This window comes from Eschscholzia californica, unplaced genomic scaffold, assembly GCF_041429995.1.
Source record: "Eschscholzia californica isolate CP2 unplaced genomic scaffold, dmEscCali1.0.p SCAF_2, whole genome shotgun sequence".
NCBI classification, from domain to species: Eukaryota; Viridiplantae; Streptophyta; class Magnoliopsida; order Ranunculales; family Papaveraceae; genus Eschscholzia; species Eschscholzia californica.
The window spans coordinates 62,758,154-62,783,361 of NW_028238309.1; the positions used below are offsets into that span (position 1 = coordinate 62,758,154).

The following is a 25,208-nucleotide window of genomic DNA, read 5'->3' on the forward strand; positions in this document are numbered from 1 at the left end:
AAAAAGGAAAGCAAAAGAGGAAGATCCGGCGAGGGGAGACCCCTCGCCGGAAAAACACGAACACGATCTCTCTTTCTCTCTCCTGGATAAAACGGTTATGCAGAGCTTCCTCAAATGACAAATTGGTTTACCTATTGTCTTGTACCTTTTTAAAATAACTATCAACTTGTTTTTTATTTTATTTTTTGTTAAAAACTTGTTGCTTCTTAAGAAAGGCAAAAACAACATCTTTATCAGTCAGTACACAATATATATAAATTTCTGTGATTTCTTCAAAACAACATTACATCTGAGATCAAAGGCAAATACCCTAGTTATTTCAATGGCAAATACCCTTACTGATCAACACCAATGCCACCACACTCTCAAAACTGACACTTATTCCAACTGGTTTTCTTCAGAAACAGGAATTTATAACAGCAAACACAAACCCATTCAACTCCCAAAAACCCAATTTCTTGATATAGTCTCCTTCATTTTTTCACAAAAACATGATGGTGATTTAGCTCTGATTGATTCCCAATCTGGGTTTTCATTATCTTACTCAGAACTTAAAAAAATGGTTAAATCCATGGCTGCTGGTCTCCATGAGTTTGGGATCTCAAAAGGTGATGTTGTTTTAATCCTCTTACCAAATACTATATTTTTCCCAGTTGTTTTTTTAGGTCTTTTATCAGTTGGTGCTATTGCCACAACAATGAATCCTCTTAGTAGTCTCAATGAGATTAAAAAACAGATTAGTTTTTGTAATGTTAGTCTTGTTTTCACTGTGCTTGATAGAATGACTGATATACAAAACTTGGGTTTGAGAGTTATCATGGTTCCTCATACCCTAGACCCCAATGATACTTCTTCATGTTCTTTTAATCAACTTATTTCAACCAACCCGAGTTTATCGCCGAAGCCAGTTATTGATCAGCAAGATACTGGTGCAATTTTGTATTCATCTGGTACTACTGGTTTGAGCAAAGGGGTGATTTTATCTCATGGAAATTTGATATCGGTTGTTGAACTTTTCGTTCGGTTTGAAGCTTCGCAATATGAAAATTGTCCTAGTTCAAAGAATGTATATTTAGCTAGTATTCCTATGTTTCATGTTTATGGTCTTTCGCTCTTCGGGATGGGATTGTTTTCATTAGGATCTACCATTATTGTAATGAGGAAGTTCGAGCTAAATGAGTTTGTGAGAACTATTGATTGTTATAAAGTCACTCACTTGCCTGTCGTTCCTCCGATTCTAATGGCATTGATAAAAGCAAAGTCCCGCGGTGGATGTGATTTGAGAAGTTTGACACAGGTTTCTAGTGGAGCAGCTCCTTTAAGTTATAAGACGATTCAGGAGTTCCTTTGGACGTTTCCTCATGTCGATTTTATCCAGGTAATATATCTCTCCCCCTCATGCCAAACAACTACGGAAGATCGCTGATTTCATTTTTAATTCTCCAAGTAATATAATTTCCATATCTTTTTTTTTATTGTTTTAACTCTATCACGAAATGTTCTGCTATGTACATTATTGTTTACCTAATATTAATGTCGTGTTGCTTGATTATATACCTTTTGTTGATAAGAGGGTGATTCTTAGTTGATGATGGTTTCTTCATTTGACGCATTTTTAGGGCTATGGCATGACTGAGTCCACAGCAGTCGGAACTCGCGGTTTCAATACTAAAGATTTAAGAAATTACGCTTCAGTGGGATTATTAGCTCCAAACATGCAAGCTAAAGTGGTAAATTGGAATACTGGTATGTGTTTGCCTCCTGGGCGAAGTGGTGAGCTGTGGCTGCGTGGACCTGGCATTATGAAAGGTAATTTGCCGGACCAAAGAATGTTCTACTTTTCCTTGTTTGATCCTCTTGTTCCTGTTCATCTCACATGGAACAACCCTAAGAATGCTCTCTATTTATCTTTGCCTGATTTTGATTTGAGAAACATCCCTTCTAAATCTTAATATAGAAACTGTGTAATCTAAAATATCATCTTAAGTTTTGATTAGTAAGAATAATTTGTTTACGTCAAAGCTTTCCAGGATATTTGAATGATGATGAAGCAACAAAGTCCACAGTTGATAAAGATGGTTGGCTACGCACCGGTGACATTGCGCATTTTGATCAAGATGGTTATTTATATATATTGGACCGCTTGAAGGATACAATCAAATACAAAGGGTTTCAGGTACATTATTACGATCTGGATTATCACATACAATCAAGTTTACATACTCACATGACCCCAAGTCTTTTTTATCTTATTCTCAGATAAGATCTTGATTTTCTTTCTAGGTAAGATGGATACCTGTGGACTCTAATAAGATGAAAAAAAAAGTCCAGCTTGAAACTTTGGCATTTGCACTTTTTTCTCGCATTTATTTTGTGATTTTTAATGTTCTTGATAACATTTTGTGCAGATTTCTCCTGCCGATTTAGAGGCTGTACTTATGTCGCATCCTGAGATACATGATGTTGCGGTAACATCGTAAGTAAGCTTTTTCAGTATTTATTGGCTTATGTCAAAGATAATAACATCATGACACTTTTTTTGTTTGCTTCCTTACAAAATCTATTCTTCATGTATGAAACTCTTGTTTAGCTCTAGAGATGATGAAGTAGGGGAAGTACCAGTAGCTTTCGTTGTTAGAACGCCTGGAAGTGAAGTTTCCGAAGCAGAAGTTATCAGATTTGTGGCAAGCCAGGTACCTATCAATTTCTATGTGATCACATTTATTTCTTCACTGTCATGCTCATTTTCGGTGTATACTAGCTTGGGAGGAAACCTCATTTCACTGAGTCAAAAAATTGCCATCCAACGTCAAGACTATAACAGTTATCAATAAGTCACACGGCGAGTGAAAAATCCAGTACTTCTTGATATAGCCGAACATATACATATACACATATTTTATAGGTTTTTGATTTTTACATGATCTATTTCCTTGTCATCCACTTGTTACATAATACACAAAAGCCATTAACATCAGACATTGCATGATCTATTTCCTTGTCATCCACTTGTTACATAATACACAAAAGCCATTAACATCAGACATTGCGCTAAACTTGCAGGTATCGCCTCACAAGAAGGTAAGAAAGGTGGTGTTTACAAACTCAATTCCAAGGTCCCCGGCTGGAAAAATCCTTAGAAGGCATCTTAAGAACACCTTGAGTTCCAAAATATGATACATTCGTACATACTTTTAAGTCAGGGAGATTTTTTTTTGGGTATAAAAGCGGCGAAAATGAGGCTTTAGTTTGTAGAGCCAAAGAGCATGGGATAGAGAGAATTTTGGGGCAAATTTGACATCAGAAGTTTTCGTAAAACGGTTTATTTAGGTGTTGTCTGTTTGTATGTTAAACCTGAATCTGAAATCTAAATAAATAATGTACAATTTACTTGTATAGTTTGAGTACTTGCAGGTGTTAACTTCTCTCATTAGTCCAGACCTTAAAACAAGTTTTTTTCACAAATTCGGACTTGTTTTGAAAGCGGAAAATATATGCATTGTATATAAAAGACTTGTTTCAGAAGATAAAATCACACAAAACCGTCAAAATTACGTTTACAATTATTTCAGATTTCGAATTCAGATCTACAAAAAAGTAAACAGAAGTGGTTTATTATATATATATGAGTGTGTTTGTGAATGAAACTCTTTGTAGTTTATGTTAAATGAAGGAAGGATTAGAAAAGGTGAGAGTGTATATAGTTGACAATGAGTTCAGGGGAAGGAGTAGCATCAACAACAATGACATCTTTTTCGGTATCATCATCATGAATCTGAAGCAAGTCTAACTGAGACTGCAACAATGAGACTGCCATGAAATGGTTCCCTCCTTCTGCCCTTCGCTTTAGTCGGTCGGCTATCACCTCCGCCGGAGCTTCCAAACAAGCAAACTTTAGTACCCCACCACCACTACCACCATTTTGATGAAGTGTTTGTGCTGCTGCAGATCTCAGGATGTCCCTGTATCTTTTCTGCAGAGCTGAACAACCAAGGATTACAGTCTTGTTACCATTGACATAATCTTTGAGTTTGTCTCTGAGTGTTTCTAACCATGGGATCCTATCTTCATCAGTAAGAGGAATTCCTTTCCTCATCTTCTCTGCAGTTAAGTGGGTGGATTAGTAATAAACTACACAATTTTTCAGCATGACTATAATTATCTAAGAACCAATGTTATCTTGTATGCGGATCGCTCTGATACTTGGTACGGATACTGGTACGCGAAACACTACCATGTGAGTATCAGGTACACTAGGGATATACTTTTTCGATACGCTTACATTTTAGACTATTTTTTACGATATAAGATATACTCATCTCTATGATGCATATGGAATAGTTGAAACCAAGTCAATCATATGGCGTTTTGGCTAAATCATCCGGTTCAGTTTGGTTGGGATTGGTCTGGTAGGTTCAACCACATTGTGCTCAATCAACCCTAGTAAGGAAAAGTAAATAGAATACCTATGTTTGATTGGGGATGGAAATCATCTGCATCAAGAAAGGTAGTCTGCATTTTCTTTGCCAGCATCTCCCCTACTGTGCTGTTCAAAGAAAAAAAACAAAGAAGAAATATTACATAGAACAACTTCCATCTCTCTCAAATTAATCTAGGTTTTGAAAAGAGAAAGATATAGAGAGAGGGTAGGAGGGGGCATACGATTTGCCAGAGCCAGTAACACCCATGATGACAAGAACAATTGGAGTAGCAGCAGCAGCAAATCCTCCTGATGAACCCTCCTCATCTTTGTTATGCTGATGTTTTAAAGGATTGGTTATTAGATCATTGGGATCAGCTGAAGGAGAAGCCATTTGGTAACTGCAATTATTGATCATCTCCCTCTAGTCTTGTCTTATACCATCTCATCAAAGAATGACATTACCACCAAAAAGTCAAAGCCCATTCCAGATCTACACAAGTGATTTCCATTTTAGGTGGTCATATTATTTTCGCAACCGTTATGTTATAACTTATACCCGGCACATCTCCCGACTGAATCCCGAGTTGTTGACGTGTCCGATATAGAGGATCTATAGAGAGAAAATTTTCCTTGTTCATGTGGTGTATTGCCTTGATTAAAATTACTTCTATGACTGAAAAATCTTAAAATGTATAGGTGAATGCAACATGGAAGATTTTACCCAAGGCATGGTAGTTTTAAGGGGATGTGGTGCTTCTATGGAGCATAAATGTTTAAGGGTTTAGTCATTTTGGGATGACCTAACTTTTTCTTTTTGCTGGACACCCTTTTTTATCGACTTTTTCAAGCACCGCACTCATGTAGTGCCTCCCACAACTTGCGAAGTATTCAATAAAGGTTTCTTTCGACTAGACAAACAAGGTAATAGAGTTTTTATGGAGGTTTATATGCCGTCAATGAACCAATAAGGCTAAACCCAAGGCACATATACCTACACCTTTTGGTATTTGTGCATGCGTCTTGAAATTGGTCAAGAAAAAACATAATATGAACCAGTAAAAATACTGTTTTTGTCAAAAGCCTAAGCGAAAAAAACTTAGTTTCAATTGGTTCGACCATTTCAACTCATTTCCTTTCAACCTTATCAAAACCATTTCTTTTTCTCCTTCATTCGGGTTTTGTGTCATTAAGTTCACAAAACAGGGGCCAAACAAGAAACTAGTTGTAATATAGGGAGACAAAGGTGAAGTTCCCCCATCTTGAATTCACTAATAGCCTAATGAACATATTTCACAATACTTGTTCTTTTCAGCAATACTTGTGCTTCATTTTAGATACCTTCTCATGCCAACACTATAATATGTATAAACTCATTTAGTTAATGTGGTACTAATCAAAATCAATCCTAAGCTTTTAAGCAAACCCTAAAACAGATGGCCGCCGAAGATATACACCTCAAACCCTCGTCTCGATATGCAGTCGTTAAGTTCTGATTCAGCTTTCTCTGCAGTTTTAGAATTTTACACTAAACAGCCTTTGAAACCCTTTCTCAATGCAGATTCATCCAAGTTTCTCCCAATGAATACAAGCTTGTTAATCCTTTTCTCTTCAGATCCCCATCTTTTGCCTGGGGACCCATCTAACATCGAGTGAACCCCCTGATCATAAACCACCAAAAAGACTAGTATCAGTTGACGATTATTCGAACATGACAGTAGTTAACTGTGTTCCTCGCAAAAGTATTACGATCAATTAGCTAAGAAAGACTAGGACCTGAAATACATAACGCTCATCAGAATCATTTACGGACAAAATCCCTTTCATCCGGTACAGGTCTTCCCCTTTTTCCTCTATCAGTCTATCAAGCCAGTCATCAACCTGAGTTTGGCACATCAAAGCAAATTGAAAATTAGGTACATCAGACTGTCAGCTAGCATTAGAATTAACCTGAACATTAAGCACACGTCGAATTCGCCAAGCAATTCTTTTGTCATTGGGTACTATTAGGTGTAGTATATGTAACATAAACACCTGTGGACAGAATGGTAAGGCCACCAGCAATAAGTTCATGTATGTAAGAGATAGGGCAATCCAAGGGAACAACTGTCACGTGATTCGTCATAAAGTAACAAAATATAAGATATTACCTCTTCAAGATCTATGCAAAAAAAAAAAAATACCTCTTCAAGATCAAGGGTGCCTTCAGAAACTATAGAGACACTAGACACGGCAGAATCGTGCACATGGTTGTGATGATGATGATGATGTCCTCTCTCGTGTGCTGGTTGACAAGAAGGCAAGATTAGAGTGCAAAATCGCAGGAAATAATGTTAAAAAAAACTAGCCAGAAACAAAAACAAATGACAAAGATGCCACACAATTTTACATTCGTTACCATAAATAGATGTTCCAATATAAGGATTTGACAGTGATAATACGCGAAGTGGCATTCTTCAGGGAAGCAGGCTGAAATTCTCCATTCGACTTCCCAACTATATTTCTAGTATACACATTGTATAATGGGCTCTATTCTCTCGTATCTATAATTGTAGTGGCCGGAATACAAGACGAACAAACAGAGAAATTTCATGTTTGAGAAATTTCATGTTTTTGGTTTTTCTAAAGTCTAAACCAATAATATAACTTGTCCATAAAGGTACTCACGGTCTAACAAGCACAACATAAGAGAGTGAACTGACAAATATTGTAGTAGTTTTGTGTATGTTAGCTTTATATGCGCGAACACACAGACACACACGCGCGCACATAATTCGTAACACGGGATCTTAAGATACACTCTATGGTGTGGTACCTGAATTTTGGCATTTCGACATGATACTCTTTTTCAACTATGCTTCCCTAACTTTTCCTCTTTAAGAAACTTATATGGTACTATTATTCATCTAGTTCTTGTTTACGTAGTTCACTAATACTTGGCATAGTCCCCAAAGAGCATAGAAAGTAAAACAGAAATTTATACCTTAGGGATCCAAACATGTCAAGTTCTAAACAAGTTTAAATGGTAAAAAGAAGCGTATGCCACTTGTACGCGGAAAACATTTACGGAAATATTACCATGGCCAACTTCATGCTGATGAACTGCGCCACGGGATCCGTCTACCTGAACTTCAGCCTCAATTCTGTGAAACAAACATGTTACGAAAAAAGAGTATTAAATTCGGAACATATTATGTAGCGCAGGATGACAAACTAAAACAATATAACGGAAAAAAAAAACAATGGATAACTCAATTAAGAAAGATGTTAATCTATAACATCGTGAATGACCTGTCAAGATCATATCCTCCAACTCCAAGAACAAAATCCATGTCAACTGCTCCGAATTTAGATTGCTTGATTTGTGCGATCTTATTAATGCCCTGTCGGCAAGATGTCCAGACATTAGTAGCAGCTTTACCAAAAAATATTTTGAAGGGAAGAAAAAAGAGAGGAGCCCCACCTTAATTCTACTAGTCAATGCCTCCAAGTCCGTCTCACTCACTAAATCTATCTGCCCAGAAAATATTAGTGATCAATTAAACCCCAGCAAATAAATCTACTTCCAATTGACAACAAAAAGCAATCACTCCTTCAAGCATGAGAGAATCTTCACCATCTTTTCGTTTGAATGGGGTAACATCAAAAGAGGGAAAGAGCAAATCATTGTTCTTACAAAGCAAGTTGGAGGTTATAAAACAAATTCGAGGATAATGAAATGGAAGTGAGCTTAGCAAGTGAGGTGACTGAAGTTAAGGCGTCCGTTGCAGTTTCCAATGACAAACTCAAAAAACAAGCTAGTATGATGGATGAAAAACTCGCCAAACAAGCTCGTGTGTGGGATGACAGATTCGACAAACAAGTTATTAAATTGGTTTGTTTTCTCTCATCTCCTTCTCCCCTACTAACATCTCTCGGCCTCTTCCTCTTCCCGGACAAACCCAACCCGACCCTAACCCATTATAAATTCTTCGTAATCTTTATTTTCGCGTATCTAACTAACGAAATCGAAAATTTAAATTTTTCGACTTTTAACACCTTAAAAGGACTAATGACAGCAGTTGAGATTTTATGGATATCACTGATGTTCCCAAAATGCACAAAGTAACATATATGGCCTAACATTCCCCTATGGCCTTATCTACATACCCATCCAAACAGTCGTTGCATCATGAAGCTAGAAAGAAACAAAAGAAATTCAATCAGAGAATCTCAGACTGTGGCTACACTCTTTCACATTAAAGAACAAATATCTCGAATAGATTCTCATCTGAGCCAAAACCAAATGCAAGTGATACATCCATACCTTGTTCAAAATGATACGATCTGCAAAAGCAACTTGTTCTACTGCCTCATTCACCACAAATCTTGGTTTGACTTCGTCTAAATGCTGCATGGCATGCTTACAGTCAACTAAAGTAACAACACCGTCAAGTTTCACATACCGTGAAAGTAATTCATCAGTGCAAAATGTTTCAATTACAGGAGATGGTTTTGCAAGACCTGCAGAAAGAACAGATGTGAATAGCCCAAATTTCCAAGAATTAGGATGAAAAATGCTCGTAAATATTCAGAATTGTTAAGCTATGGTTGCAAATATTTTTGTTCTTCGCCAATTTAATGTTTCATGAAGTGTTCATGATAATTGGACTACTTTCTCGGGTTTCCATATATATCCACTACCGCAGTACCGCTGCTGGATGAAGGGTGTTCAAAATTGGCATGCATATGTAATTCAACATCTAGAGTTCATTGAAGGATGAGTAGTGAAACTCGAGAAGGACTCAGGTAGTCAGGTTACAGGTATCAACTGAACTTGGAAGTAGACCCAGCCCTTCCTCAAAAAACCACCACGATCACGAGTTTTCAGTTGGTCGGCAACTCAAAGTTGGTCAAGCAAGTCAGGAGCCATTTTGACTTGCAGACTATGGTGGAAATCGAATTTGGGGACTAGTCGGCCAACTGGGGACTAGCGACCAGTCGGACAAAGTCGGGCTCAATCGCAAGTTGCCAACTAACTCATTCTCAAAAACGAGTAAGAACCTAGTAACTAGGTGCATATTCGAGCGGCACCTGGTGACTGAGTTGCTTAGCTTGCAGGGTTACCTTGGTTATACACACACACAATGGTGATCATTGTTAGTATGATAAAACACAATTAATAACAATAATATTTGTTATCTAATGAGAACTAATGTATATTATGAGTACATAAAAAATTTAAATTAAAAAGAAAAAGCTCACTGCCTGAGTAATCCCCGGATTACTAAGCAGATTCATCACTCGAGCATGTCTCAAGTCCAACTAATTTAGCATGAAATGTAGGAAGGTACTGCATTACCTCAATGTTTAGCATCAATCTTGTCTACTCTAAAGTTAGAACTACTGGAATCAGATTGCCAAGACTCTAGCAATACCTGTTGTTTCAATAACAATATGATCAAATTTATCCCGCTTCTTCTTTACCAACTCCAAAAGCATTTTAACGAGATCCCCTCTCACAGTACAACATAGGCAGCCATTGTTCACCATAACAATCTCCTCAGCCACAGAAGAATGGCTCGCAACCAGAGAGCCATCAATATCCACTTCACCAAACTGCAAGCAAAGCAACAGAAAAATACTTCAACAAAACTTGGTGTACTCCTCGATGTCGCTTACAGAGCATATACGAAAAAAGAAAAGCAATTCAAATCTCAGCCACAAATATCGGTACCTCATTTTCTATGACAGCAATCCTTTTTCCATGTTGAGAAGTTAGAATGTGGTTCAGGAGTGTCGTCTGCAATTAACAGGTCCAGATAAATTGGCAGACATACATATATAGAAGTTATCAAGAGAGATAAGAAAACAAACATCACGTTTGCTTTTCTCAAAGAAAAAAGAAAAGAAAAAACTTTACATGTTACGGCATCTAACCAAAAGTTCCTACCAAAGAAAAACATCCCAAGTAAAAGTACAAAAAACAATTTAAAGAAATAAAGAAAACAAGTTTATGAAGTTATTCGAAATGTCAAACTTTTTTTTGAAAATGTCAAACTACATATGAAGTTTTGCCAAAAAATCTATCCTTTTATACTTTATAGCTTTTCGAATGCTTTATATAATATATTTCTAGTATAGATTAGTATATGCTTAGTCTTTCACATGTGTTACATAAATATGACAAAAAAGGGCGGTTGTAAACAAGAGTGAAATAAAAAACATGATACTATAATTGTAAGCTCCTCCGAACATGTATCTTTTAACCACTAATTTTCCTCCGTTAACTGTGGATAATTCAAAATCGCCTTGGCTCTTTGAAGTGTGTGTTGGTGTCAGTCCCACATTGGTTGTAGGAGGATGTGCTGGTCACTTTATAACTGTGAGGGAAAGCTTCACCTCTTGAGCTAGCTTCTAGGTGAGTTAGGCCCACGACCACTTTGAAGCAAGAAAGACTCGTGAACCACACTCACAAATGGTATCAAAGCCGACGCATACCAAAGTCTCTCGAGTCCCATTGTAGAGGAGAAGATAATCTTCTACGTCTAATATATGAAGCGAAAGATCATTAGTGCTAGTCCCGTATTGGTTGTGGGAGGGATGGCGGCCTCGCTTTTTGAGTGAGATAGGTCAAAGACCAATTTGGGGCCGCCCACAACCAGTATGTATCAAAAATATACAAAAAACTTGTGTTTTGCAAAAAACTAAATTTGTAAAATGTCAAACAACCAAGGTCATGATTGATCAAAGAATTAAGCAAAGAAGATGGCTTCATCTGATTATTAATTGAAATTAAACCCCCCTAACTATGGGTATTTAGAATCATCATGTATATGTCTAGTGATTGAATTCCAAAAAAAAAAAAGTTATACCTTTCCAGAGCCGAGAAAGCCAGTGATTACAGTTGCAGGAACTCGTTTATCAACATTCTTTGATGGGTCTTCTTCTTCTCCGGCAACATCATAAAGGGGGATGGAAGCTGTAACCATGCCTTTGGAATTGATACCACCAACATTGAATCCTTGTGAAGCAACTGAATTTAGTACTGTTGTTGTTCTGAGGAAATTAGACACCAATCTATCAAATGGTTGCTTAAATGAACGAGAACCAGTTGAAAGGAGAGGGTTTTGGAGAAAGACTTGGGCTAGGGTTTTAGCTGCTGTTCTTGTGACTGTGGTGGCCATCCCACTAAATGGTAGTACGTACTAGTGTGAGGTCTAAAAACAACGGTTTTAACTTTTTTTTTTTTAATTGTGCAACAGCATTTACAAAAGGCCAACGCTTTAGGGAAAGCAAAATAGTTCTCGATATAGGAGAGGATTACTACATTTGCATGGTATACCAAGTATATGTTTTAAAATTACTGGATCAATTAAATTACTTTTTTTTTGTGTTTATTTTCGTCTCACCACAACAAAACCTCCACCATGCCTATACCACCACAATCACACCACCTCTGCAACTACAAATATATATTACAATCACCTTTTTTTCCAAGAGAAAGAAAATTTAAAATTTGGTAACTTTTTTCTGTTTTATTGAAAGTAAAGAATATTTCTACTAAGAGAAAAAATTCTTCTACTTTTGTTCTTTAACAACATCTAAATAAAGAGCTCCATTATCCCTCTTAAGAGATGTATAATTGCAAGCAGCCCTACTTATTTCAAGGTCAACTACCACAACAACATGTGAAATAGAAAAAGCCTCACAGAAGTAAGTATAATAATAATCCTGTAAATAGTAATACTCAACTTTGAACCAGATTCCTCTCTTCAATATTTTGTCTAATAAACTAATAATAATTAAGTCACAATCGTTTTTCATGTTGGATGTCTTCAAAGACTCAACTCTCCTAGTAGTTGACATTCAGCCCACCTCTCTCCTCCTACCACTTTCTCTCTCTAAAACTCTCTCTCTCTAAAACTCTCTCTCTCTCTAAACTCTTTCTCTTATAAGTAAGTTCTATCTATCATTACCTCAAAGTCAAGTCTGTCTTTAATGAGATTATCCCCAAATTAACTTGCCTTTTCAAATTATCCTCAATTTGACCATCCCAATTAGACTTTTCTATGTGGTTGATTTCTTAATATCTAATCTCCTTCCTAGAAATATGATAGGAAAAACCCTTCCCCAGATTCCAATTCTTCCCTTCCTCACCCCCATCTTAAAAAGAAAATAAAGAAAAACAGAGTTCCTTCAACCCTCTCTGTAATCTCCTTAATTACTCTTAATTTCTTGCTTCCTCACTTTGATTCAGATCTCAAACTCAATTAATGGAGAAAATCAAACATGGGTATTCAATGATTTACTTGGCAGGTCTTATCCTCAGTTTGATTGCTTTCTCCGCTTGTTTTGCAGCTGAATTCAAAAGAACAAAGGTAAAAACAGAGTACCCTTAACTTCTCTAATCAAATATTCAAATCAAATAAGAAGAAGAAAACTATTTGATTGATTCAGTTTGTTAATTGATTGTTTTTGTGATTTGTAGTTAGAAGATGTGAAATTAGATGGGAAATTATGTTATTTGCCTGGAAGTCCAGCTTTTGGATTGGGAATTACAGCATCAATTTGTCTATCAATTGTTCAAATTGTTGGAACTTTCATAATTGGAATCAAACTTAGATCAGGGGAGAAGAGAATTGGTGATGAAGCTAAGAAACAAACAATTGCTATCTGTTTGTTAGTTATGTCTTGGTAAGCCTTCCAATTTCAATTTTTTCTTAGATTTTTAATAATTTAGTTCTTCCTTATTCATTTTAATTATTAGATGAAAATTCATGTCTAAATCTGACTGACCTCACTACTCTGACTCAAAACCTTCTGACTTTGACTCAGTCATATCTGAGTTGCCACTTGCCAAGGATAAAATTGTAATTTCAGCCTAACTAAATATCTAAAGTTAATACTTTTCCTGGTTGACTGGAAGAAAATAGAAGAAGAGGGTGGTGTTTGTTTTTCTTTTTGTTTGTTGTTGGAATCTTTTGAAGTCCTATCAAGCGTCTGAGTCTGAATTTGATTTGTTTTAGTCACAAATCGTTTTCTAGGTTATTATATTTTGCATTGAAGTACGTCCAGATAAGTTTATATGGCAATCTCTTAATTCAGACTTACATTATATATGCTTTAAATATATTTGATTCAAGTCAGAAGCACAAATCAGAAGTTCTATACGAATAGCGAAAATAAGTTTCGTAGCTTAATTCTATTAGATAAAAAAAAAAACCTTTGGATTCCACAAGAAACAAACCCTATCTAACTTCCCTTAGTTAACCAATAGTATTCCAATTAGTTGGTAGTAATCTTTTGCATTTGCTTTATTACAATTTTGAAATCCACAAAGAAAACAAACAAGAAAATGCCATGCCACCAGCTAAACTTGATTTGTCATTCAAGATGTTGCCAACCAATTAAACAAATAAACTAGTATTTGGCGGGCTTCTCTCTCAAGAATCTCAATAAAATAGTAATTTTAGGTAGATACCAGAATTTTTCACTGGGATATGAAAAATGTTAAAGAATAAGAAAATCAGAAAGAATTTGAGTTATTTTACGATGTTTGGTGTAATTCGTGCTTCCCATGTTCTAATCCACTGAATCACGACGAATCATATAGGACTTTCGTCCAAAATCTACATAATTGTTTTTGTTCCCTTCTATTACTCATGGAGTATTTAGTCGACTTCCGAAATTCAGTCAGGATAGTAGTTGGACGTAGTATCACATTTGCTTAACATGTATAAATTGTTGGTTCTTGCAGGATAACATTTGGAGTAGCAAATGTTCTATTGGGTGCAACATCAAGTATGAACAAGAGACAAACATATGGTAAAGGATGGTTAAATGGAGACTGTTACACAGTAAAAAAGGGCGTTTACATTTGCTCCGGTTTTTTGGTTTTAACAACGGTTACTTTAATGATTGGATCGAATTATTTTACTAGTTCCGAAAAGAATAAGCAAATGGAGCAAGGGAAGAAGGTACATTCACAATTTGACGAAGAAAAAAATAGACATCGACTAATAACTGCAGTATAAGATTATTTTGTCGTAAATGGAGTTGGTCAATAAACAAGGGCTGCTACTTGGCAGCCGGTCCCCCATTAGGGCACTGATAAACAATACACTCAACAACAAAATGTAGAAAATTGAAACCCAATTATTGGTTTTCTTTTATCTTTTCTTTTTTCTACTTTTTAAGATGTTAATTTTATTAGATTCAAAATTGTGTATATCATGAAATGAATGAATTTATACCAATGAACTGTATGAAATTAGTTTAAATTTCAAGAGAAACGCAGAAGGCAATGGCTTGAAATTGTTAGTTTAATCAAATGTAGAACTTACCAAGCATAAAAACAAGCCATTGGTAAACATTTCGAATCCATCAAGATCATGTAAATAAGTTGGTTAGAGTCATAATCACACATTCAAATCAAACATCGAAGACCATTCATGTCCAGACGACAGTCTATTGTTGAACTAATCACCCAATAAGAAGAGCAATTGTGAAAATAGTCCCACATAGGAGAATGGGTAACTAGCATCCAAGAATATAAAGTATAGGTCCTCTCCACTCATTGCCAATTGGTTTTGAGTTGGATGGCCACAAACTTAACATGGTATCAGAGCTAGGCCCACACGTGATAGGCTTAAAAGCCACACGTGTTCCACGTCACCCGTAAAGAAAAAAAACACACGTGTTAGGCTCAAAGAACGCCACACGTGAGGGGGCGTGTGAAAATAGTCCCACATAGGAGAATGGGTAACTAGCATCCAAGAATATAAAGTATAGGTCCTCTCCACTCATTGCCAATTGGTTTTGAGTTGGATGGCCACAAACTTAACAGCAATCATATGAAATATTTACATGTAGAAACTAAGTATTATTATTGAGGATGCAAGAACGAACACGATTACTTCCACCTCTTAAATCCTCCCTTGTGCTTTCCAAACATACCATGCTTCCCAAATCCCTTATGCCTTCCAAACATACCATGCTTCCCAAATCCCTTGTGCTTTCCAAACATGCCATGCCTCCCAAACTTCCCATGCTTGAACTTTCCGTGTTTAAATTTGCCGCCATGGTGGGGGAGGAAGTGTCCACCATGATGACCATGGTGGCCGTGGGACATCTGGTGAGCCCCGTAAGCAACCGCAGCTGCAGCTGCACCACCCATCAGTAATGGTGTCATCCCACCACCACCATGAGAAGATCCATGCCCTACGAGAAAACAATAAAATTAATAATCAATCGTAACAGGCAGGTATACTTCCATAAGGTAAGAAGGTTCAGTTTCTTAGACCTAGCTAACTCACCCCGAACGCAATTTACGTTCTGCTACTTCGAAAAACATGCTCGAACAGTTATAAAAATATAAAAAATTAGTGGCTGGCCAAATTTCAGCAGTTTCAGACAACCTCGGCAGTTAGCGTCTGGTCTACTCTGTTCATGATGTATCTATTCCAACTAAAGTAACCAGCTGTTACCACAATAATCTATCAACTGCTTAAAAAACGTGTTACTTGTTTTGCTCGTTTGTTGATTGCACAGTAGGTATTTAAGCACTGCTTATCATAGATAGGTGACAAATGTCTCATCAATTTGAAATTCACATAGAAAACCTCAAGACTGATTCATTGCAATTGTACATGAAATCAAGGGAATGTGCACTAGTAAGTCGTAACAATTAAATATAAACATAAAATTATGTAACAGTAATACTGAGAAGGTTTTTTTTTTTGCGGTCAATATATACAAGAAATCGAGAACACACAATATGTAACATTTTTAACAAGCATTTGCTGAAGTGTCAAACCAAATGATCATCAAAAACAAAAATTTAAGACATCAGATTTACCTCCATGTGCATGTGGGGGCGGTGGACCATATGGGCTTGGATAACTCGCTGGCGGATAACCTGAAGGTGGATACCCTGCTGGTGGGTATCCTGCAGGTGGGTACCCTGCTGGTGGGTACCCTCCTGGTGGTGGATATCCATGGGGAGGAGGATATGCACCATGCGGTGGTGGCGGTGGATATCCATGAGGAGGATATGCGCCATGTTGTGGTGGAGGATATGCACCATGTTGTTGTGGAGGATATCCACCAAATCCATGCCCAAAAGATGAAAACAGCCCTTTGTCATTAGAATCATGATTGTTATGATTCCCATCAGCCATTTTCCTTTCCTGTAAAATTGATGCTACATTATTGGAAACAAAGGACTGGATAAGAAGATAGATCATGCACCAAGTTTGCTTAGAGCTAGTAACTCAACAATGTGGAACGCAATATTGTTCAATAATGAAATAGGTAGTGACCTTTATATATGTTTGATAACCATGAATGATATGGAAAGACAAAGAATTCATTGAAGTGTAAGATTATTCAAAAAACAATAGACTTGGAGTGATAATATATTTATAGTCATGATATGTTTTGAGTAACGGCAAAAACGCCTACGGTCTATGCATCAAGCGTGCATTGCAATCCGAACCCAATCCCGCATCACAATCATTTGTGGAAGCTACAAAGATCCAACTACTATTTGTTGGCCCCGTAGGGATGGTTTACTCATCCCTCATGTTATAATGATAACAGTATCGTGGAAAATGGTAAATTGTACAATTTCACACTAAAATGATGATTATGTTACCTTTATAGAGGGGGTGCTAGAAAAATGTGACTTATGTAAGGATAGAAGTAAGTGGTGTCCGTGCCTGCTTCTATCATTAAGTGTTCGCATCCCACAAGTCGGTATAAAATACACAAAGGTATATCGTATAGGCAGAAATCATTAAGAAACAAAAGGTGCGGCAACATTTGACATAAAATGATTGGAACAACCACAAAGAAAAAGGAAAAGAACACAAAATCTTCCCCAGATCTACATATCCAATTGGTGTCACTTGAGAGTCTTGCTCCTGTCATAATGCATCCACTCTGAAATCCCAGAGGTCTCAGGATCAAAACTCGTTGGAGGTGGAAATCCATCATTTATTGACTTTAGGGTGTTATTAGAGTGTATACAATGGCATCTGGTGCAGTTTCTATGGTCTTTAGGGTGTATGAGTGTCTTCAGGACAATTTCATGGCAATTATGAGAATATTTCATCCTTTGGATGCATCAAAGCCAAGCCGATTGATGTATGATAAACCCATATTTTGTACTCATTAAAACTAGGGTTCTTTAGATTGACAATCTTAATACTAGGGTTTGTTGTTGTGTATTACATGATTAAAAAAAAATTGCAGAGAGATTATTGGCCTAGCTAACAAGCTGATCATAATGATCTCGGGCAATAAAAGTAAACCCACCAAAAACAATAATAATACCTAAAACAAACCCGAATAGATAGAAGTAGATTAAACACTAGCAATTTTATTGTAATAACAATGGCCAACCATATGGATCGAGAAACATAAATAATCAATATATATCCAAAAACATACTAAATAATATATATATATATATATATATATATATTCATATATATATTCAAACATTAATAAACAAGAAAATACAAGTAATACCTGATTCTTGATTTGTGAAAGTTATCCAATTATGTCTGATGAATTTAGCCTGTGATTGGCAGAGAGAGAGAGAGAGAGAGAGATGAAGAAGAAGAAGAGGACGATTGAGGAAGTTGAGGGATTTGTTTAAGATGAGAGAGGTGGTGGTGACCTAAACTTGGGTTGGCAGAGGCATCTATCTATCTACAAATGCGTATCCTCCACGCGTATCCTACGTCAAATTACTTGGATACTTCTTCACGAAGAATAGACTGATAAGTGGCAAGAAACAGTTCAAAAAAAAAATGGCAAGAAACTTTGTTGCGGGAATAAGATTCTTCCTGTATTCTTTTTTGGTGTGACGACTTCAAAAATAAAATAAGTACGACCGTGTGTTCCTGAGAACTATGAAAATTTAGTTCGTACTTTTCCAATGAAATAAAACGGAAATTGTGAACACAAATCTATATTCCTTCACAGAGGGATGATTTTAAGCAGCATAGCACTTCGAGGTGATTTCCTATTTGAGGACCCCATATAATATAAATTAAACATGGGTTGTCTTTCGAAAGGGTCATTGGATAATACTCGATAATGCCAAAGTTTCATGAACTTCTATTATTTTGCGAAAGAGTCACAGACAGACAAAGACCAGCTAAATAGCCGACGTTTTCATTAAGTTCAAATGCCATGAATTCGTATTTCAGCTTCATGATATTTTAGGCTTTTTGTTTAGGGGTTAATATACAAAGGCAGTGGACAAGCAACCATGAGTGGAAATAACTTGTAAGAATTAATACCCCATTTTTAAAGGGTCACTCCAAATAACTCCTATGGGGTGCCAGAATCCCAAAGATGGAAAGGAAAGACCACTTGATGTCTTCCTAATGGAATTAGAAAAAGGCATCATGAATGCACCTCACCCATTAGATTAGGTTAACAACAACATCATCAACCTTCATCAGGAAATCCAGGAATTTTCTTTAATCATTTTAATTTGTGATTTGAAAATCCACTATTAATCCGAGCTTGACAACGAATCTCCATGGCGACGACGATGACGGGAACGGTGGTGGTGATGATGACGACGATGATGATGGTGCCCGTCTTTGCTTCTTTTATGATGTCTCTCAGAATCAGAATTATCAGATGAACTCGGTTCAGAGAGCTGGCGTTTGCTCCTCTTATGGTTCCTGTCGGAGTCTGAGCTATCAGTCGAATCCGATTCCGAATAATGGCGCTTCTTTTTCTTGTACCTGTAATCCTTGATCTTTTCCTCCCTCGGTTTCTTGTCTCTGTAACCACTGAAATCATATGGTGACAACGACCGCTTTCTGGGGCGAGCCTTGGACCCACTACTGGTGGTGGCCGACAACTTGACTTTATGCTTGCTTTTACTCTTGGACTTGGAGCGTTTCCTAGGTTTGACGACGGACAAGTTGGTCAACAGATCAGGAATGCCTCCTCCACTGAGGAACCCTGAGATAATACAGAAAAGACATCAGTACAAAGTCTAGCACAAAATAGAAACCCTTTAGACTGTTCACATAATATAAGGGTAACAGAGAAGCAAGATAGGGAGACAAAGGATGAACTACTAGGAAGGTCACATACAAAAGAATCCAATTTTTTTGAAGCTTTATACCTCCATATTCGTCAAATATGTCCTCTGCAACTATTTGTTGGTTCGGATCATCGGGTCCGAACCCACCTCGCGGAGGGCTCATGCCAGGCTTTTGCTTCAATTCCCACTTCAGAGGCTGCACGGGAAGATATAGTAAGAACCATCACCACATGATTATATGCCTGAACCCCATATCAAGATAGCTAAAACAGAAAAAACAAGTTAAGCAAATTCCAGCTTTTGCATTGAAGTCAAAGTTCTGTTAATAAAAAATATGAAGAGACTTCGATAAACAGACTTTGTTCTGTAGTCTCCACCAGCGATACGCGGGAAGAATTTATAATGAGAGCACAAGTGATACCGCCTAAGATATCACAATACATAAACTAGATTACAAAAAAAATGAATTAAAATAAAGAAACAACAATATTATACTTGGTTGTCACATTATCCACTTGATTCCCAGTCAGAAAACCAAAATAAACTAAAAGGCCACTGACCTCACTAATATCTGTCTGGGCCAAAATAGCAGTCAAGGGATCATCTCTTTTTAAGCGATTCTCTTCGTTGGGCATTACCACATCCTTTAGAGGACATTCACGATCACCACTTTGATGACCATAAGCTCCACATCTTGCACACTTCACATTACGAACTTCTACTCCAAAAGGTTTCACCCTTCCTGGCATACCTGTTTCCAACCTGAAAATTGGTCATCAACGTAAGAATCCTACTCACTAAAATTGTTTAGGATAACATATTATGTGTGTCCACACAACAAGATGCATTCCCACATGATGACAAAGGAAATATATCTATGCTCTACTCACAGGATATGGAGTTATAATTTACATCAAAATCTCAGGAAACAGAAGATAAAAAGTTCAAATCTATGTTTTATTGACACTCTGTTGTACCGATACTCTTCTGTATTTTATTACTTTTGAATATTTGCAAACGTGGATACTCACTGTCAAATACTCGGATACTTGTGTAAGATACTTTTGTCACTTAAGGGACTAGAATAAAACTCTATCCATTTAATTACCACATGTATGACAATGAGTGTTCCTTTATTTATCTATACTCTATGATCTGGTGACTCCAGGGTGGCGAAGATGATGGTTAACCATTCATCTTCTTCTTCTTTAATGTCGGTGGATCAGTATAGTGGTGGTGGAATGAGAAAAACTCTATTAATGGATAGAACTATAATAATGGAGGTACACGAAAAAGAAAAGACATTTAAGATACACATGCTCATGCTCCATTAGTGGAGGCAAATCTCTAATATAGTTATACATGTAGAAATGAAGAGAATGAAGGGTATTTGAAACAAAACAACCCGCCAATTGTCACATGATGACACTGTTATATTACAACTAGAGGAGTTTGACAAACGTCAAGTCCAAGTGTAACTCTCAATAAACTTCGGGGGCCAAACTGAGAATTTTCCATGTTATGCATCAAGGCTCTAGCAAAATATGATTTTGAACATCCAATTTACACTTTCAATTTTGTTATTTGCAATCTCAACAGTTAGTTCGAGACATCCTACTTTGGTTGAGGTTTAAGTTGTGGAAATACGAAATGTTTATGTGAATAGTCTTTATCGCCGCGTTATGTTTTCAATGGAAATGTCTACATTATTAACGAAATTTTGTGTTAGATTATAGCCCCAAGTTCCCCTACACATACACAATGTTAATCTTAGATCCGAGACTGGTGTCCACGCTAATAAGCATCCTCACCTAGTTAGTTCAAACATTAAAAGTTTTAGGGCCCCACTCACTTGACAAGTAATCAAACGTAATACTATTGCAACGAGCCAACTGTACCAACTTTTTGAAATCTATTTGGATAGTGATTGATGTCGATAACTTAAATTATCTAGCTAAGGTTTCGTAAAATCAAAACACTGCAAGTTAGACCTACAACTGACCAACCACCCACATTCTAATTCTTATTTATGGACTTATAGATGCATAAAACAAAAGTAGTTTTTTGGTAAATTAAGATAACTATGACCATAGTCCAAAAAAATGATTGAAACCACCAAATTATTTGAAATCAAAATGAAAGAACTACGTTTAATTTTAAACTTCATACGTGGTATACAACGACTAAATAAGAGAGTAGAAATATACCGTGGAGCGTTTTTAAGGACTTGAAACTCCTCTTCAGTTGGCAAAGCCCGACCAAAAACATCCTTTGGCCTCGGTTTCTTCTTTTCTTCAGTAGGACAATTGTTACCCGGCATAGGTGGTTCTGATGGCCTAAAACAATACGACAAAATCATCAACAATAACTAAGACACAACAAACTAAATTACGGGAATAAAAGAAAACAAATTGAAGTTTTAGTAATAGAAAGGACAAAATACATTGCACTAGAATCAGCAGGAGGATTGTTCAGTCCAAGCCTTTTCCTCTCATCTTCAAGCTCTGCAGCTTTGGCACTCTCCGGATTATAACCCGGTGGGCGAACATACATAAAGCTTACGGCTTTCATTGTCTCCACCTACAAAATATCAAAGCACACTTTTTTCTAAACAACATGATTACAATATAGAATCACGCATAATACATCAATTGGCTTGGATACATCATAAGGATGGAATGTGCTCATAACTGCCATGAGACTATCATAAAGACACTCATACACCCTAAAGACCATAGAAACTATCCTAAAGCCTAAAGGCCATTATGTGAACCCTACTAACACAAAATCGATAAATGAGGGTTTTCCACCTCTACTGATTTCGATCATGTGCCTCCATTTTTCGAAATGGATGTGCAGTGGATCAAGACCCCAAGTGCATCAAAGTAGAATTGAACCATGGAAGTGTGTAAAAGTATGATCTTTTGATCTTTGTGTTACCTTCTCCTTCTCTTTTCTGGATATGAGAGCTGTCTGTCTGAAGAACTCTTGCTCTTGAGCAAACTGAAGAGAAATGAATGAGAGTTAGTAAAGAGAAAGAGAATGAAGAGAGATAAAGAAGATAAGAGAAAGAGAGGTTTCACCTCTCTTGCGACATCCTCGGCACGACGTTGTTTCTGGGCATTGGTCTGCTCAGCAATCCACTTCCGACGTTGATTAGGGTAAGAAAGAGGATGCCATGGCTTCTGATTAAGGTAAGAATGGCTCCACGCTGTACCTGCCTTTTCTTTGTAATCAACCTCACCATTACTACCACCTTTGTTCTTGTTCATCTTCATCATCTTACTCATAATCCCTCCCCCCACTGCCTCCCCATCCTCCTCCATCCCTACTCTCTCTGTCTCTACCTCTGCGACTTTCCTCCTTCTAGGGTTTTAGTGATACTTCGATTCCTTAATCCGAACTCCGATGACTGTAGAATCTAAACTTCAGACTTTCGACATAATCACGTAAGATCTATCAGAAGGGAAATTGTATCACCCTAATTTCCTAAGAGGTGTAAACTGAGAATAGGGAAATTTTGCCTCACCCCTCTCACGGTCTCACCACATTAACTCCAAACGGGCAACCTAATGTTAACTTGGAGGCCATATGGCCATTTGTTTTTGGTGTAAAAAGATTGAATTTTAATATCATGCCCCCTAATCTCTCTCTCTCTCTCTCTCTCTCTGACAAAGGAAAGTATTCTCTTCGTCGGAACAAAATTTTGATGAGAACTTAGAGAAAGCATGTGATAAAATCAGTTGGAACTTCATATACTATGTGATGACTGATGAATAAAATGTGATTCAATGGAAGATGGAGGATTTGGATCTTCATTTGCATTTTTACAACCTCCTTCTCTGCCCTTACCAATGGTACGTACCTCTACCTTTTTTTTCTAAACTGTAGGGATTTTAGACACGGGAACCCCTTTTCCCCTCTTTTATTCCTCATGGTGGTTGAAGTTTTAAGTCGTCTAATTTCTAAGGGAGAAAGCTCTAAACTGGTTTGAAGGTTTTAAAGCAGTTGAAGTTGGGTTTTGTAGTATCCCACCTTCAGTTTGCTGATGACACTCTCTTCTTTCTTAAGGATCATGTTAGGCAAGTTGCTAAACTCAAAGACACTTTAATATGGTTTGAGGCTGCCTTTGGTTGAAAGTGAATTTCAACAAGAGTCAAGTTATGGAAGTTGGTCTGGTTCTTTAGTTGGATTTATTGGCTACTTTTGGCTGCAATAAGGCTTCTCTCCCTATCTCTTATTTGGATGTTCCTCTAGGACAAGCCTATAGATCTAAACATTTGCGGGATCATATCATTGAGAAGATCTTTAGGAGACTATCTACTTGGAAAACGAGACTCTTATCCAGATGAGGTAAACTTACTCTTGTTAAAGCAGTTTTATCAGCCCTCCCTATTTACTTCATTTCCATATTCTCTGTGTATGTTTCTATTATTGCTTCAATGGAGAAGAAATTTCGGAATTTCTTTTGGTACAATGATGAATTATCCAAGAGAATTCACTGGGTAGTCTTGGGTTGGATTTGTAAACATATCATTCAATGTGGGTTAGGGACCAAAAGCTTAAGATATATGAATGATGCTTTATTGGCAAAATGGCTTTAAAGGGTTGGTTTTGAAAAGGAGCTCTTATGGAGGAAGATTATTGCTAAAAAAATATGGTGAAGCAGAGTTTGTTTGGACCACTAACAAACCTAAAGGTACGTATGTTATCTCGGTTTGGAAATGAATATTCAACAAATAGAGCAATTTCAAAGCTTTTACTAAGCTCAAGATTGGCAATGGCAAGTGCACAAGTTTTTGGTTGGACATTTGGTCGAAGGACGCCCCTCTCAAAGTCTGCTTCCCCCACTATATATAACCTCTTCACTGCTAAAGATAGCTCTGCCTTTGATTTTTTTATTCTTCCTCTGGTTCTTGGATTTTGGAATCGAGAAGGAACCTGAATGATTGGGAGATTAGTGAGGGAAATGCTCTTTTGGATTCCCTAAATCAGGTGACTCTTTCAGAGCAAGAGGACACTAGAGTTTGGATTTCTTCATAGGTTACTGATATGACAGTTAAATCTACATATTTTCTATTATCTCAAGACAATTCCCCTCAATCCTACATCTTTTCAAACATTTGGAATAACATCCATATGAGAGTTAATCTTTTTCTTGGGACTGTTGTTTTGGGAAAACCCCCCACTATAGACTTCCTTAGGAGAAGAGGGCTTACAACCCCTAACAGATGTCCCTTATGTGGCATTTCAGAGGAATCACCTCCCTACTTGTTCATCTCTTGTGTTGTGACCTATAGGGTGCGGGAAAAGTTCACTTCTAGCTTAGGCATCATGTGAGTCTTTCAAATTCTATGGTTGATTGTATCCTTGCCTGAAATGGCATGGAAGGAAACGAGGTCATTTTAAGAGATAAAACTTTTTCGCCAGACAAGATTTTCTTTTAAGCTAAATTCTTATTTATCAGTGAAGCAAAAATCTGGCCTGGGCTAAGACCATCTCTTTTGTTAGCTGGTTGAATCTTGGGAGACTTTTTTTTTTAATGTAATTTCATGCCTCTTTCTGCTTTTGTTTTTGTCGTTTTTTTTGCTTTCTTAGCCTTCCAGGCTAACTATACATATCCTTTCCCTTTTCAATTAAATCGAATTATTCAAAAAAAAACTTCGACGAGGGTCTCCTAACTATACTAGAATTTCTTCTTGGTTAGCCAGAAAACATTTCGTTGCTAGC

At 37.0% G+C, this 25,208-nt stretch overlaps 6 protein-coding genes across 7 annotated transcripts; 2 read left to right on the forward strand and 4 right to left on the reverse strand.

The window, feature by feature from the left end:
- Positions 1-140: 140 nt before the first annotated feature.
- On the forward strand, positions 141-3,396 carry LOC147560084 (AMP-dependent synthetase and ligase family protein). Its single transcript, XM_086662125.1, has 6 exons — positions 141-1,378; positions 1,620-1,809; positions 2,031-2,176; positions 2,409-2,476; positions 2,591-2,693; positions 3,064-3,396. The coding sequence occupies exons 1-6, from the start codon at positions 323-325 to the stop codon at positions 3,175-3,177; spliced, it is 1,677 nt and encodes a 558-aa protein (XP_086518251.1). The 5' UTR covers positions 141-322; the 3' UTR covers positions 3,178-3,396.
- Positions 3,397-3,488: 92 nt separating this feature from the next.
- LOC147560085 (P-loop containing nucleoside triphosphate hydrolases superfamily protein) lies at positions 3,489-5,004 on the reverse strand. Its single transcript, XM_086662128.1, has 3 exons — positions 4,663-5,004; positions 4,467-4,546; positions 3,489-4,101 (listed from the first exon to the last, which is right to left on the reverse strand). The coding sequence occupies exons 1-3, from the start codon at positions 4,836-4,838 to the stop codon at positions 3,680-3,682; spliced, it is 678 nt and encodes a 225-aa protein (XP_086518254.1). The 5' UTR covers positions 4,839-5,004; the 3' UTR covers positions 3,489-3,679.
- A 724-nt stretch (positions 5,005-5,728) lies between these two features.
- On the reverse strand, positions 5,729-11,676 carry LOC147560086 (uncharacterized). The gene is made up of 10 exons (XM_086662127.1): positions 11,275-11,676; positions 10,137-10,202; positions 9,838-10,018; positions 8,727-8,923; positions 7,884-7,934; positions 7,712-7,803; positions 7,499-7,563; positions 6,604-6,704; positions 6,197-6,301; positions 5,729-6,081 (listed from the first exon to the last, which is right to left on the reverse strand). The coding sequence occupies exons 1-10, from the start codon at positions 11,584-11,586 to the stop codon at positions 5,944-5,946; spliced, it is 1,308 nt and encodes a 435-aa protein (XP_086518253.1). The 5' UTR covers positions 11,587-11,676; the 3' UTR covers positions 5,729-5,943.
- Positions 11,677-12,224: 548 nt separating this feature from the next.
- On the forward strand, positions 12,225-14,672 carry LOC147560087 (protein MODIFYING WALL LIGNIN-1-like). Its single transcript, XM_086662132.1, has 3 exons — positions 12,225-12,780; positions 12,891-13,096; positions 14,160-14,672. Exons 1-3 carry the CDS (start codon positions 12,676-12,678, stop codon positions 14,434-14,436), a joined length of 588 nt encoding a protein of 195 aa, XP_086518258.1. The 5' UTR covers positions 12,225-12,675; the 3' UTR covers positions 14,437-14,672.
- Positions 14,673-15,263: 591 nt separating this feature from the next.
- LOC147560088 (glycine/proline-rich protein) lies at positions 15,264-18,137 on the reverse strand. Of its 2 annotated transcripts, none has more exons than XM_086662130.1 (3): positions 17,936-18,137; positions 16,260-16,604; positions 15,264-15,622 (listed from the first exon to the last, which is right to left on the reverse strand). In XM_086662130.1, the coding sequence occupies exons 2-3, from the start codon at positions 16,579-16,581 to the stop codon at positions 15,315-15,317; spliced, it is 630 nt and encodes a 209-aa protein (XP_086518256.1). In that variant the 5' UTR covers positions 16,582-16,604; positions 17,936-18,137; the 3' UTR covers positions 15,264-15,314. The 2 variants fall into 2 exon arrangements, with proteins under 2 accessions (XP_086518256.1, XP_086518257.1); XM_086662131.1 differs by having other exon boundaries at positions 16,260-16,590; positions 17,936-18,077.
- A 420-nt stretch (positions 18,138-18,557) lies between these two features.
- Positions 18,558-23,399, reverse strand: LOC147560089 (zinc knuckle (CCHC-type) family protein). Its single transcript, XM_086662129.1, has 7 exons — positions 22,562-23,399; positions 22,419-22,481; positions 21,922-22,058; positions 21,686-21,814; positions 20,039-20,240; positions 19,560-19,674; positions 18,558-19,393 (listed from the first exon to the last, which is right to left on the reverse strand). The coding sequence occupies exons 1-7, from the start codon at positions 22,802-22,804 to the stop codon at positions 18,933-18,935; spliced, it is 1,350 nt and encodes a 449-aa protein (XP_086518255.1). The 5' UTR covers positions 22,805-23,399; the 3' UTR covers positions 18,558-18,932.
- Between the last annotated feature and the right edge of the window lie 1,809 nt (positions 23,400-25,208).

Coding starts and splice junctions, on each gene's coding strand:
- LOC147560089 (XM_086662129.1), bottom strand. CDS start 22,804: ATGGAGGAGGATGGGGAGGCAGTGGGGGGAGGGATTATGAGTAAGATG. Junction 22,059..22,418: donor CCAGAAAAGAGAAGGAGAAG/GTAACACAAAGA, acceptor GATATTTTGTAG/GTGGAGACAATGAAAGCCGT. Junction 21,815..21,921: donor CCTGCTGATTCTAGTGCAAT/GTATTTTGTCCT, acceptor GTATTGTTTTAG/GCCATCAGAACCACCTATGC.
- LOC147560084 (XM_086662125.1), top strand. CDS start 323: ATGGCAAATACCCTTACTGATCAACACCAATGCCACCACACTCTCAAA. Junction 1,379..1,619: donor CTCATGTCGATTTTATCCAG/GTAATATATCTC, acceptor ACGCATTTTTAG/GGCTATGGCATGACTGAGTC. Junction 2,694..3,063: donor TCAGATTTGTGGCAAGCCAG/GTACCTATCAAT, acceptor CTAAACTTGCAG/GTATCGCCTCACAAGAAGGT.
- LOC147560088 (XM_086662130.1), bottom strand. CDS start 16,581: ATGGCTGATGGGAATCATAACAATCATGATTCTAATGACAAAGGGCTG. Junction 15,623..16,259: donor GCCCCCACATGCACATGGAG/GTAAATCTGATG, acceptor GTTTTCTCGTAG/GGCATGGATCTTCTCATGGT.
- LOC147560087 (XM_086662132.1), top strand. CDS start 12,676: ATGGAGAAAATCAAACATGGGTATTCAATGATTTACTTGGCAGGTCTT. Junction 12,781..12,890: donor CTGAATTCAAAAGAACAAAG/GTAAAAACAGAG, acceptor TGTGATTTGTAG/TTAGAAGATGTGAAATTAGA. Junction 13,097..14,159: donor TGTTTGTTAGTTATGTCTTG/GTAAGCCTTCCA, acceptor TGGTTCTTGCAG/GATAACATTTGGAGTAGCAA.
- LOC147560085 (XM_086662128.1), bottom strand. CDS start 4,838: ATGATCAATAATTGCAGTTACCAAATGGCTTCTCCTTCAGCTGATCCC. Junction 4,547..4,662: donor GTTACTGGCTCTGGCAAATC/GTATGCCCCCTC, acceptor TTCTTTGAACAG/CACAGTAGGGGAGATGCTGG. Junction 4,102..4,466: donor CCATCCCCAATCAAACATAG/GTATTCTATTTA, acceptor ACTTAACTGCAG/AGAAGATGAGGAAAGGAATT.
- LOC147560086 (XM_086662127.1), bottom strand. CDS start 11,586: ATGGCCACCACAGTCACAAGAACAGCAGCTAAAACCCTAGCCCAAGTC. Junction 7,935..8,726: donor ATCGTATCATTTTGAACAAG/GTATGGATGTAT, acceptor TTTTCTGGGCAG/ATAGATTTAGTGAGTGAGAC. Junction 6,302..6,603: donor GCACCCTTGATCTTGAAGAG/GTATTTTTTTTT, acceptor TGCCAAACTCAG/GTTGATGACTGGCTTGATAG.